This window comes from Propithecus coquereli, unplaced genomic scaffold, assembly GCF_000956105.1.
Source record: "Propithecus coquereli isolate 6110/MARCELLA unplaced genomic scaffold, Pcoq_1.0 Scaffold54, whole genome shotgun sequence".
Taxonomy (NCBI): Eukaryota; Metazoa; Chordata; class Mammalia; order Primates; family Indriidae; genus Propithecus; species Propithecus coquereli.
The window spans coordinates 5997318-6011388 of NW_012151285.1; the positions used below are offsets into that span (position 1 = coordinate 5997318).

Sequence of the window (14071 nt, forward strand, 5' to 3'; positions counted from 1 at the left end):
AGAGTGAATTTTAAAGCAGAACTGAAAGATGGTATTAAAGAGAAATTGCAGGAGGTAAACTTTTCAAACATTTGTTTATTCGTTGAAAATACTTAAGTGCTCACTTTGTGCCAAGCCCTCTCTGAAATGAATTGCACGTGGATCTCTCTGCCCTAAAGTTTTAATTTAATAGAGAAGGCACAGTAATCGCTATGAAAAAAAAAATCAGGTCTCAGTAGAAAAACAGGCAAGGGATGTAAACAGGTAATTCATCATAAAAGAACAACTGATCATCAAATAAATGAAGAAATGTTCATCCTTACTAGTAATCAGATAAAAGTAGATTAATATAGTGGCATACTAACCCACCAAATTGGTCAGAGTAACAATTGGTTAAATCTGGGGGAAACTGGCTCTCCTGCCCTTTACTGCTGAGATAATTGAAAACTTTCTTCTCTGAGCTCCAGCCACACAGGCCCTTTTTGTTTTTGTTTGGTTTTGCTCCCTATTCTAAAACAGAGCCTTTAGGTCGTGGTGCTTCCTACTTCCTCTGACTGGAATACTCTTCCCCGGATGGTCCGTGGTCGGTATCTTATTCTCATTCTGTTCGCACCTTAAAAGTCACTTCCTCGCAAAGGTATTTGCAGAGCAATCTAGGTAACAATCATCTGATTACTCACATCGCCTTATTTTACTTCTCTGCCCAGCAATTATCACTATCTGGTATTTTTATTTCATTTTTACCTATGTATTTTCCCTCCTCATACATACACAAAAATATGCAAATGTAAGCTCTTTGAGACATAGGACATATTTGTCTTGTTCATGGCTATAACTCCAGTACCTAGAAGTGCCTGGAACACAGGAAGTGCTTAATAAATGTTTACTGAAGAAATATAGTCATTAGAAATGAAATACTTTACAAGAATGTTCACAGCAGCTTTATTCATAATAGTCAAACTGGAAACAGCCCAGGTTTCCATCAAAATAAGAATGGAAAAGTGGTATATTAATACTATGGAATACTACTAAGCAATCAAAAGAAACTGATACACACAATAACATAGATGAATCTTTTAAATATTATAGTGAGTGAAAGAAGCCTTACACAAAATTACCTGCTGTATGAACCCAACCATATGAAGTTCTAGAGCAGGCAAAACTAATTATGGTGAGAAAAAATCAGAACAGTGGTTGCCTCTTGGGGGGGGGGATTGGGTGGGGACTGACTAAAAAGGAAGATGAAGGAACTTTGTGGGGTGATGGTAATGTTCTATATCTTAGTAGGATTTGAGTTACATAGGTGTATGCATTTGTTAAAACTCAAATGTATATTTAAGATATGCAATTTATTTTTATCTCAAAAAAACTTAATTGGAACTGCAATGATATGCATGATGATGTACTTAGGGAGCACTGTACTAATGTCTGCAATTTACTTTGAAATATATCAAAAAAGATTGGTCATATATGTGATAAAGCTGGTAAAATGTTATGATATTCTCTAGATCAGCACTTCTTAACCTCAACACTATCAACATTTTGAAACAGCAAATTCTTTGTTGTAGGGGGATATCCTGTCATTGCAGGAGTTGAGAAGCCTTCCTGGACTCTACCTACTTAATGCCAGTAGCATCCTTCCAGTTTTGACAACCCAAAATGTCTTTGGACATTGCAAAATGGAGAAGGGGGAAATCCTTCCTTCTTCTTTCCTTCAGAACTGCTCCACTGCTTCACTGTAAATTCTCTCAACTTTGCTTTATGCTTGAAATTCTTCAGAAAAATTGGAGGAAAAAGAAGTAAATGATATGACTTTAAAAATGCTCATGAAACACCAAGTAGAAGATGCATCTATGAAGACCTGTGTACTGTTATCAATTTTTTTGAAAGTTCACAGTGACGATATCTAATATCAGTGAACGTCAGTATTTACAAATCGTATGACATTACTAAAATGAACATATGACACAAAGAAAAATGTATTCATATAGTTGGATTGGGAAGAAAAACATTTCTAATTACTTTCGTGTTGGAATTTCCTTCAAACTGCCCTTTTATTACCAGAGATAAATCATTGCATTCACACAGTTAATCCCACGTTGGTTATCGGGCAACACCTAAGGCCGCCAAGGCCACCATCCATTTACGCTCACATGTCCCTAATGCCCTCCAACGCCACGGATTAGAGACAAGGAAGATCATCATTGTATGGGAAGATATTAAAACTGCAGAATCTGGGACCCCACCCCTACCTACCGAATCCTGATCTGCATTTCAATGGGATCTCCGAATGGTTCCTACGCATGTCCGAGTTTGAGGAGCGTCACTTTAATGGACCAATCCTTGTCCCGGAACAGTGACCGCTATACTCTGACAGTGGCAGCAGCTGAGAAATGACGATGGAGTTGGAATGGAAAGGTGTAAGAATGAAAACTCTGCGACTGAGAAGCAACTAGCGGGACCAAAGAATTCGCTCGGTCGCTCCAAATCGGGAGGAAAGCACACCACCGCATCCCCAGGCCTACAGGTCGGGGCTGCTCTGACTTCCGGGCCCCGCAGGCTCGCGCGCGCATGCGTTTCCCGGGAGTGCGCTATCTCAGTTCCCCTAGCCCGCCCCGCGCGGCGGTTTGCAAGCTTCGGGCCGCCGGATCCTGGAATTTTGAGGCTCTTTCCCTAGGAAAATTGAGTTGTCTGTGCAGCCAAGAAACCAGGGGTTACAGCAGCGAGCGGGACACAGCTCGAGGTGAGTCTTCCAACTACTGGTACCAGGGGTAAACGAGACTAGGATTTTCCCACGCTGTGGCGACCGGTACCACCTGCCCGGAACTTGCCGAGGTGGCGGCACCGCCTTCCCTCCCGCTACACATCCGCTGATTGGTGAGAGCTGACCCGGCGTTGCCCCGCCCACTTTGGCCGCTGGGACTTCCCGCTGAGGCCCAATCAGGTGTTAGGTGGAAAACACCTGCGCGCCGGGGACCTGGGGACCTGCCCCTCCAGCACCATGGCAGCTCTTTAAAAAAATAAAATAGGAAAAGGAATTATTTCACTGAGGAATCTCAAGTTTCAGTCAAAGTTGATACAGCATTCTCTGAAATCTTGAGTCAGAAAATTCTCTTGAGGGTCTTTTTGTGGGCCGAAATCTCATCAACGAAAATAATTTGGCAAATAAGTGACTTATAACAACACGACTCCCGTAGTTGTCTGTTCAAATGTCCCTCCATCCCGCACGTCTTTGGTAGTTCCATTTCATCTTCCAGACCCCACACTCAGCAGGACTCCCTCCCAACTTCACTCAATCCCTGGGTGACTTTAAACAAATACATAGCTTTCAATAAGTGTTGATGACAAACAAAATTATATCTCCAGCTAGATCTCTTACACTCCATAATGGTATATCTAACTGCTCGCTGGACATCTCTACTTAATAGGTGTCGTCATTACTGTTAGGTCTGGAGCTGAGAGAAAGAGACAGGAAGCCTCATGTGTAGCAAATTGCTGTGTGTGTGTGTTTTTTTTTTTTTTTTTTTGAGCATCTGGGTGCAGATGGGTGGAGGTGAAAAAGCGTCCACAAAAGAAAAAGGGAGAGCCTTGGGTTTTATAGAGGGTTTCTGGAGGGAGGGGGAGTAAGTACGTGGGCCAGAACAACTGCTTGTAATTAATTCTTTTCGAACAACCAGCTCCTAGGACCCCTGCCCCAGTCATATCCATCCTTCACCTCCGGCTGCCTCCTTATCAGGAGAGAGAGGGAGGGATAAACTTCATCCTTATGGGGGTGGAGGGTGGACAGCAATGCTGGCTGTAGTTGTCTGTTAGATTTACAACATCTGGGGATTCTCCAGACTCCTGTGGCTATTGTTTTACAAGCCTAAGTTTTGCATTAACCACATTCTGTCCTATGGATACTTTTCGGGTTCCCACCTGGAACAAACCTAACAATTACTTAATGTGTCTAAAACCAAGCTTCAGATTGCCACAATATTCCCCATCAAAATAAATGGCAAATCCATTCTTTCAGTATCTTAAAACCCAGGAGTCATTCTTACATATCTCATATAATTCATCAGTAAACCTTGTTGGCTCTACTCTCTCTGTCCAGAGCCTGAACATTGCTCACCACATTGACCACTGCAACCCTTATGCAAGCCACCATCATCTCTCTTCAAATCATTGCAGTGCTTATCTGGTCTCCCTGCTTTCTGCTACAGTACCCTTCCTGGCAGCAAGTGTGGGCCTCTTCATAAGTCCAAACCCTCCTGTCCTTCCATATCTGTCAGGATAAAATCCAAAGTCCTGGCCATGCCTTACAAGACCCAAGATAAATGGCCCCACATTTCCTCACTAACCTCCTCTTCTATAAGCCCGTTCCCAGCTCACTCTGCTCTAGCCAGCTCATCTGGCACCCTGAACATGCTGTCCCCTTTGCTTGGAACATTCTTGGCCCAGGTAAACCCACAGCTTCCTTCTTCAGTTCTTTTAAGTCTCTTCCTCACAGTTACCTTAGAAGAGAAGCCTTTGCTGATCCCTGTTTACAATCTAACTTCCTACTGCCCCACTGTTGCTCCTTATCCTTCAGGTTTCTTCATAACAGTTATCCACTGGGTGTATATATTTGTATTTTGATTTCATGGTTTCCCCCCACTAGATTAAACCTCTATTACAGCAGAGATTTTTTTTTGTTACTTTCATTCATTGTTTTATTCTTAGTGCCAAAGAAAATGCTTGGGTATGTTGGGTGTGCTTAAGAAACATTTGTTGAATGAATGACTAACAACAACAATAATAATAATAATAAAAACAGAAGGCACTCATATACCACTCTGTTGCCAGGGATTTCCACACATTCTCATTTAATCCTCACAGCAACCCTCTCATTCCCATTTTGAAGATGGGGAGACTGAGGCATAGATAAATTAAGCCACTTACCTAAGGTCACACAGTTGGTAAGTGGCACTCAGGAGCTGCACCTTGGCAATCTGGTAACAGAGTCCGTACTTTAAACTACTGCAATAAAAAACAAAGTAAATTCACATCCTTTAACAATTACCTAATGAGTTGTTCCCTATATTTCTCAACTGCAAAACGAACTAAAAAAGATGTTTATGAAATTCTAAGTCCAGGAATTTTAAATATTTATGAGGATTTTTTAAAAAATAACAGCCAATATTTAAATTATGATATCAAGTGAAAATAGTAGGATGTAAAATTATATGAAGTCAATGGTTAGTAAAGAAAACATTGTGATTCAAGGAGGGAGGAATATTTGCAGCTCTAACAGTTATTTGAAAAGTATAACTTCAAATTTTTAAAAATAAATATAAACATTAATAAACAAATATTACCAAGGCTACCCACCATCTTCTATGAAGATGGTAATATTTAAACTACTTAAGTTAGATGGCAAAGCAAGGAATCCTGATCTATTCTGTGGAGAGGAGAGCTAATACCATTTGGCCTGGAAAAAAATGTTCTGGAGTCAGATAGGTTCGGGATACTCAGCGTACTGAACATCCCTCTTGGAAGTTCACAGTGCATGTGGTTATCTAACAAGACTCTGAGAAGTCACACATAAAAAGTGTACCCGTATAATCTGTTGTCCAAATAGGGTCACTTTTGTCTAGGATAAATACTCAGCTAGTCAAGACAATAATATGACAGCCTTAAACCAGGATCATGGCAGGCTAATGAGGACCCGTGGTTACCCTAAAGAAACCTGTTGAACTTTATTGTCATCCACCATTTCAACAGCTTATTTAAGCACAAAATGTTTTCTGTGATTTTTTTTTCCCTAGCATGGCATCGACACCCTCGTAAATAGTGTCTTAAGGACATAAGTTGATAACGCACTGGGATTAGGAATGATGTAATGTTAACATTGATTTATACGTGGATCTGTGGAGACAGTTCAGTGTGTGCAAGAGTGCTTCTTATTTTCCTGATTCATGTTCCATTAATCCTAATGAATGCAACACTCCACCACATTTACTCATTCCCATAACACTTAATGTGCTTTTGGCAGGACCCCATTGCAGTTACTGATCTGTCACCTGTGGATAATTTGCATTTCGTTTTAGGTGGAAGAACTTTGTTTGCTTTTCAAAAATTGCATGCAGTGGACTAGCTAAATTGTTGAACAAATACCATTTCCTGATATTAAAGAAATGATCCAACCATATGGGATAAAATGAAGACTTGAATAAAGGGAAAGACATATTCCTAAAGGGCTTAATAATAGGTGATCCAAGGCAGCCTTTGTGAATCGGATCCACTCTCAATGTGTTGGCGTTTTGTGCTGCCAGGTGTTTTAACTAACAGCCAGATTGTAAACTGAGGATAAATTCACTCCACTGAGTAGCTGTTAGGGTGGTCAACTTCCCTTTCCCATGGGAACTTAACATGTCCACACTCCTTCTTCTCAAACTGCAACACTGGTGACCAACCACTAATTGTGTGAACTTTTACCTAATAGACAGTCGGGGCTCTCTTGCCCACCTCGTTAGACCTCTGTCAGAGCAGCACATATGATCACTATAATGACAGGGTAGAGTGTGAATTGAAGAAGAGACATTAGAGGCAGAGTCCAAGTAAGAAGAGTCAAGGTTCTGGCAAGAAAAAGACACACACTAACCTTTGAAACTTTGAAGAGGCTATTTAATAAAGTGATTATTTACAAAGATGTGGCCAGGTTTAAAGGAACCATTACTACCCCTAGGTCTTCATGATCTGCTGGAACCAGAGAGGAAAGGATGCCTACAGAAGCTATGGTCTTCAAGGATTATAGCCATTGTCAGAATCCCACCAAAGCAAGGAAGTAGTAGTAAAGAAATACCCTGGCCTCTTTCTCCTCCCATCCTCCTACTTCGTGCCTGAACCCAACACAAGAAAGGCAGAAGAGTCAAGTGCTGTATGCTATGGAGGTCAGCTGTCCAGAGTCCTGGGCAGGAAAAAGAAGGACCAAGAATGGGATTAGGGGACAAACAAAATAACTAGCACAAGAGAAAATAATACGAATGATGAGCCCCTGAATTAGGCCTTGGTAGTTGGGGTTGTGAGGAAGGGACAAGTTCAGGTCTATTCTGTTTTCCTCACGCTCAGGGGGGTACAGCCCCCACCACTAGTTATAACACTTTTCTGCCTGGAAGGCATTTCTTCCAGAAGCCCTCTGCACTACGCCTCCTCTTCCACTTGTCTAAGTTCTACTCTTCTTTTGAAGTTCAGCTCAGATCCTGCTTCCTTCCTCATATCTTTCCTAGTGGCCCACATCATTGATCATGCCCTCAGCTTAATCCCCATGATAATACCTTTACTGTTAGTTAACACTTAGCTTTTTTGTTATCATTGTTATGTGTCTTATTAGATATACATCCTCAGACTAAATAGAAAGCTACAGGAAAGCATGAAGGATGAAGCTCCATGTATAGTACTGCTCAATAAATCCTTATGGAGGATGAGAAAGAATACCGTGAAGACACCACTGACCTAAATAATTGTGTTTGATTTCACAGAGGAAAATCTCTTTAAGAAGGTAAGGCAAGTTTTCCTTTGCAGCAATGGGATGGAGCTCTTTTTTTTTTTTCTACTGAATTTAGAAGTACTACATGCTAATCATAAAACTTCAAACAATATAAAAGCACACAAATTAGAAAGTGAAAGTCTTTTCCTTGTTTTCTCAATCCCTTTTAGGCAACTGTTAATTGGTGAATTCACTTTCTGACTATTTTCATGTATATGTGATCATGTAAGAATAATATCATACTATTTATATTTCTCTACAATCTACTTTTTTCAGGTGGCCATATATCCTGAACATCAGTATCAATATACCTTCTTTTATTTTTAATAAAGATAGGGTTCTGCTTTGTTGCTCTAGGCTGGAGTGCTGTGGTATTATCATAGCTCACTGCAACCTCAAACTCCTGGGCTCAAGTGATCCTCCCACCTCACCCACCTGAGTAGCTAGGACTACAGGCACTCACCACCATGCCCACCTAATTTTTTTTCATTTTTTTGTAGAGATGGGGTTTTGCTATGTTACCCAGGCTGGTCTTGAACTCCTGGCCTCAAGTGATCCTCCTGCTTTGGCCTCCCAAACTGTTGAGATGAGAGGCATGAACCACTATGCTCAGCATCAAAATACATTTTTATCAACCTCATAATATTCTACTCTTTGGATATATATTTACTAAGCTAATCTTCCATAAGTCATGTCTGCTATTTTTCTTATAAGCAATGATGCAATGAACATCTTTACAAACATGTGTTTATATGCTGTCTGATTTATTCCTTAGATCACCTTTATATGATTGAGACTTTTAGATCAGCTCTCCTTATAACAACTCTTTCCCCTACGGCAAGTACCAGGCATTATTTTTTGTTTCTTTTGCTAAATTGCTAAGTTAAAATATTGTATTGGAGGGATTTCCACTTTGGGACAAAAATGGAGTAGACATAGACATATTTTTCTCTATTCTTTCTGCTAAGTACAACTAAGAATTTTGAACACTATACATAAAACAAACACAAGAAGACTCTCAAAGGTAGACAGAAGAGGGCAGACTGGCTAGAGACCTTGGGACTGAAGGAGGGGCATGGTGGTGACTTTTCTGGGTACTTTTTGCCTCAGATATCTCAGACTTGACACTGAAGAACTAGCAAGCCAGGAACATCAAGGGTGCAGAGTATAAATAAATAAATAAAAGCCCTAAGAAAAGTCTGCTTTCTGCAGCTAAAGGACCAAGAAAGAGGCAGACTAGGAAAACAGAAAACATTTAGACAATAAATGCTCTATACCAGGCAAATACCACAGAAAATATTGTGGTCCTGCCCATACCCACACCAGCAAAGGGAACCCAGATTCCATCCTCACTGAACTGTATGAGGCACCTCAATCCCCACCCCTAATCAGGATGGTATCAGAAAAGTCTGAGTAGGGACTCAGGCCTTTCCTTCCCAAAAGACACTAACAAGGAAGGACCCCACCACAGTGTCAGTGTCAGACCCATGTCAGGTCCATGTCAGACCACATGGGAGCCAGTACTTCCACCCTGATGCAGCAGTAAAAGGCACCCTAGTGGAGAGTCAGAACTTTGACCACTGCCTGGCATTAACAAGGCAACCCCCCATCATGGTGTCAACGGAGGCCAGTTGGGGAGCGATAACAAGGCATTACTGCCAGGGAATTAACACTAGAGGCCTACTGTGGAGTCACAGCTCCCATCTCTACTAGCAATAATGAAGAGCTCCCTCCCCGCTACCTCAGATGTCAACAAAGACTAAGTAGGGAACCAGGGCTTCTACCCCACCCGGCAGTAATAAGGCAGCACCCCCATTCCCTGCTATTGGAGTATCAGGAAAAGCATGCTAAAAGAGAAAATTTAATAATATCCAGAGTCTCCTAATATAATACCAAAAATGTCAGGTTTTAATGAAAAATCATTTAAAATACCAAGAACCAGGAAGATCTCAAACTAAATGGAAAAAAGCAATCAATAGATGCCAGCACCAGGATGACAGAGATAATATAGTTACCTGACAAAGATCTCAAAATACCTATCATAAAAATTTTTTCAGTAAGCAATTACAAACACACTTGAAACAAATGAAAAACTAGAAAGTCTCACCAAAGAAATGGAAGATATAAAGAAAAACCAAATGGAAATGTTAGAAATGAAAACTATAATAACCAAAACTAAAAACTCAGTGGATGGACTACATGATTCTTTAATTTCAATGCAATTACCAATTTTTCTTGTTTTCTAAACTTGACAAAATTATTCTAATGTTTATGTGGAAAAATATAAACATCTGAAAAGAGCCCAGAGAATTCTCCTAAAAATTCTAGAGTGATGGCTATGAAGAGATGAAGGGCAATTTATTAACCCATCACAGTAATTTGAAGAGTTGAGTAGTAGGGTATGATATTGCAGACAGATCAGTGTAACAAAATACATATGAGAATTTTATATATATTAAAGGAGGCATTTTGAATGTATTATAAGGTATATTGGTATAAATAGCTGGCCAACTGGAAAAAGTTAAGCTGGGGACTTCTACCTTTTAAACCAAAGTAAATTCCAGATGGACTGAATATATTTAAATGTAGAAATCGAAAATGTAAATATTCCAAGTTAAAAATAAAAGACTTTAAAAATAATCTTGGAGTAGAGAAGTCCTATCAGGGCATAAAATCCATAAAAGAAGAGATAGGTAAAATCTCTTCTAAAAATGTATTAAGAATTTTTTTTAAAAAAGGAGCAGGGGACTAAGTACAAATTTTAAACTTCTCTATGGCAACTTTCTAGAAGGCAACTTGACAATATCTATTAAAATTTAAAATGTTATACCTGTTGATCCAACAATTCACTTCTACAAGTTTATACTCGAATATACAATATTACAGTTTACCATATTGTATACATAAAAATAATTTCCATTATACAGTTCATATTAGCAAAAATATGGAAACAGCCTAAGTGCTCATCAATAGGTAAAGAGTGCAATAAATTATGGTGTATCTATATGATTCAGTATGACAGGCAGCCATGAGAATGAGATCACTATGTGCTGACAATGAATAGATTTCCAAAATATACTTGGTGGAGAGGGGGATAGGAAGTAGGAAGAAAAGGGTATATATGATCTCCTTTGTATATACTTTATGTATACTGCATATGTCTCACTCCATATGTTTACACATTATGCCAGCATGTATTTTTCATATATGTATACATATAATGCTTAAAATTTTTTTCTGATATGAAACACCAGAAACTCTTAGCCTTGGATGAGGGACTCAGGTGGGTAGCGGAGGAGGCCCCAAGCAGGAGACTATCTTCCTTTTTTAACTTTCATCTACCATTTGAATTTTCTAACCTTGTACTTTTTGTTTTAATGTTAATGGGTTACTTGAGCTATGGGATAATTCGCTTTTATTTTCCCTTCTGTATATTCTTCTCCTTAACAACTAATAGACATTAATATTTACTTACAAAAAAGAAATTAACCATCCACATAACTAAACTCTCTTACTCATTGTGTTCATTCTAGGTTTCTAATGTTAACAGGTCATATGCTCTCTACTGGTTATATTATTGATGTAGCTTTTCGAGTACATAATTGGTTTACTTCAATGAAATTACTCACTGTGCTAGCTGGAGATGCCAGATCAACTCTCTAGATACAGAGGAATTTGGTGCCTAGTTACTAGGGTTTCATAGCTCTCACTGGATTGTCCCACATTTTTGGTCTTAGCATATTACATCTGAAAGTAGAATAATGGGGAAAGAGATTAATTAATTTTCACAATTTATGAAGAAATCTAATACATTTTTATTAAGTACCCATGTTGATCTATTGAATTCTTTCAAGATTGTATATGTAAATTGTCTCTCTTCTCTTTACCTCCTTAGAAACTTGCAGGTGTCCAAAAATGATTGAGATAGAGCAGGCAGAGGCCCAGCTCTCTGAGTTAGAACTGCTAACCAGTATGTTCCCTGGTGAGAATGAGCTCCTAGTGAATGACCAGCTGGCTTTAGCAGAACTGAAAGCTTGTATTGAAAAGAGGACAATGGAGGGGCGCTCTTCAAAAGTTTACTTTACTATCAATATGAACCTGGACCTATCTGAGGAAGCAATGGTAATTCAATTTTATCTTTGGAAGAACTGAAACGTGTCAAGGTTTAAAACAGCACTTAGGACATTTTTCTTCTTCTTTTCTTTAATCAGGTGATGTTTTCTCTAGCCTGTATTCTTCCCTTTAAGTACCCTGCAGTTCTGCCTGAAATTACTGTCAGGTATGTTACAGAAACTCTTGCCAACTCTAGAGGTCAAAATTAATCTGAGAGTAAAAGCAATTCTCGAGTTTTTCTCTTCCAAGAAAATTGATTTAATTTTTTCCCATATCTTTTCCATCAGATCAGTATTATTAAATAGATCCCAGCAGACTCAGCTGAACACAGATCTGACTGCATACCTGCAAGAGAATTGTCTTGGAGATGTCTGTATATTGAATGCCACAGAGTGGGTCAGAGAACATGCCTCTGACTATGTCAGCAAAGATGTCTCATCTTCCCCCATCACAGGAAGCACAGTCCAGTCAGTCGATCTCATCTTCACCAGACTCTGGATCTACAGCCATCATATCTACAACAAATGTAAAAGAAAGAGTATTCTAGAGTGGGCAAAGGAGCTTTCCCTGTCTGGGTTTAGCATGCCTGGGAAACCTGGTGTTGTTTGTGTGGAAGGCCCACAAAGTGCCTGTGAAGAATTCTGGTCAAGGTTTGCTTTCACATTTTTTATATAGCATGTCAATAATTTTAATACTAAACAAGTTATGGTCACGTGCTGCATAGAGATGTTTTGGTCAACAGTGGACTGCATATATGACAGTAGTCCTGTAAGATTATAATGGAGCATATATAGGAACCTGATATATGGCACTCGATATTGGCATTGCAGATCAAGTGGAGGAAATGATTGACATTCAGTAATGGTGCTGGGGCATTTCACATGGGTTTTCCATGTGAAAATGTATACCATCTAGATCTGTGTAAGTATGCTGTATGAATTTCACACAATGACAAAATAGCCTAAAGACGAATTTCTCAGGTTGTATCCCTGTCGTTAAGGGATGCATGGCTGTACTGGAGATGTGGAAATAAGTATGTCCCGGGGGTTGTATTAATATTTTCATGGGGATTCAGTCTCAAGTCAATGGATAAGGCATAAATCTATATTGTAAGCATTTTCCCCCTCACCTGCCACAGTGCACATAGGAGACATTCTGTAAATGTCGAATGAATTCAGCCTCTACCCAGGACTCTGTCTATCATCCCATCTATTTCCATGGATTTGATTCGTCCCTCATCTTAGTGATGTCGTAAACTGTATACCCTGTGAAACAAGGCGTTTTCTGGAAGGATTGGAATTGCTGCCAGTCTTCTCATTTCTCTACTGATATCCTACATGAGTTTCTGCTAAGGTCCTTCACTAATTTGAGATTCAGCAATTTTCCACATTTCTAATATACTGATATGAGACATTAATAATGGTAACAAATGAGTTTAGGGATGGGATTATCACCAGAATCACATTTGATTAAAATAAATTCCTGTGAGATAAAAGTTGACTTTTTTACTTCTAGAAAAAGGCATAGAATAAATCTGTTTTATAACTTCTGCTTTCAGTGCTTTGGAATATACAACACATTTTGATAATTTTTGCTTTGAAAATTTCTTTTCAGACTCAGAAAATTAAACTGGAAGAGAATTTTAATTCGCCATCGAGAAGATATTCCTTTTGATGGTACAAATGATGAAATGGAAAGACAAAGGAAATTCTCCATTTTTGAAGAAAAAGTGTTCAGTGTTAGTGGAGCCAGAGCAAACCACATGGACTTTGGTCAGCTGTATCAGTTCTTAAATGCCAAAGGATGTGGAGATGTTTTTCAGATGTTCTTTGGTGTGGAAGGACAATGACTGAGTAGAAGAGTAGTTCAAAGGATTTTGGCCTTTTGATTTTTTTTTACCACTTTTTCTTGAAAGATTAAGTAATCTTAGCTCCATTGTAGAACGCAGGGGGAAAAAAACAAGAAAAAGTAGTATAGATGGAATGCATCTGATAAAAATATGTCATGATTGAAAGCAGAACTGAGTTTCAAATTATAATCTTAAAATTATTGATAGAAATGTCTTGACATATAAACTACCCATTTTGAAAGAGAAATTATCTGTGAAGGTAATATCGGTGTCCAACTTGACAATCATTCCCAACCCCCTTCTCCCTTACCAGCCTCCACTACAGAACCTGGAAAAGCTAATTGCTTATCCTCTTAGTCTCTTGTGCAGCTACAGGTGGCCTTAGGATTTCTAGGAAAACTTTTGCTTCCTGATTAAAGTGATAGATGCAGCTTGGCCACCTCTTCCCCCTGTTACTTTCTGAAGTAACAGCTGGAGCTGGAGTAGTGCTCTCAACTACAAGGGAAGGAAGGACCAAAAGAACCACAGAGATACTAGTCCCCACATTGTTGAGCTGCTGACCCTGCCTATCTCTATAGGTTTTCTTATGAAATAAAACTAGTTTTATTTAATTTCTAAGC

At 39.2% G+C, this 14071-nt stretch overlaps 1 protein-coding gene across 1 annotated transcript; it reads left to right on the forward strand.

Annotated features, from left to right (window-relative positions):
* Nucleotides 1–2655: 2655 nt before the first annotated feature.
* On the forward strand, nucleotides 2656–13654 carry RWDD2B (RWD domain containing 2B). The gene is made up of 5 exons (XM_012657385.1): nucleotides 2656–2722; nucleotides 11385–11611; nucleotides 11701–11768; nucleotides 11890–12252; nucleotides 13217–13654. The coding sequence occupies exons 2-5, from the start codon at nucleotides 11405–11407 to the stop codon at nucleotides 13449–13451; spliced, it is 873 nt and encodes a 290-aa protein (XP_012512839.1). The 5' UTR covers nucleotides 2656–2722; nucleotides 11385–11404; the 3' UTR covers nucleotides 13452–13654.
* The last annotated feature ends 417 nt before the right edge of the window (nucleotides 13655–14071 follow it).

Excerpts from the sequence above, each read along its gene's own strand:
- RWDD2B (XM_012657385.1), top strand. The coding sequence starts at position 11,405 with ATGATTGAGATAGAGCAGGCAGAGGCCCAGCTCTCTGAGTTAGAACTG. Across the intron at positions 11,612-11,700 it reads ACCTATCTGAGGAAGCAATG|GTGATGTTTTCTCTAGCCTG; the intron begins GTAATTCAATTT and ends TTCTTTAATCAG. Across the intron at positions 11,769-11,889 it reads CTGCCTGAAATTACTGTCAG|ATCAGTATTATTAAATAGAT; the intron begins GTATGTTACAGA and ends CTTTTCCATCAG.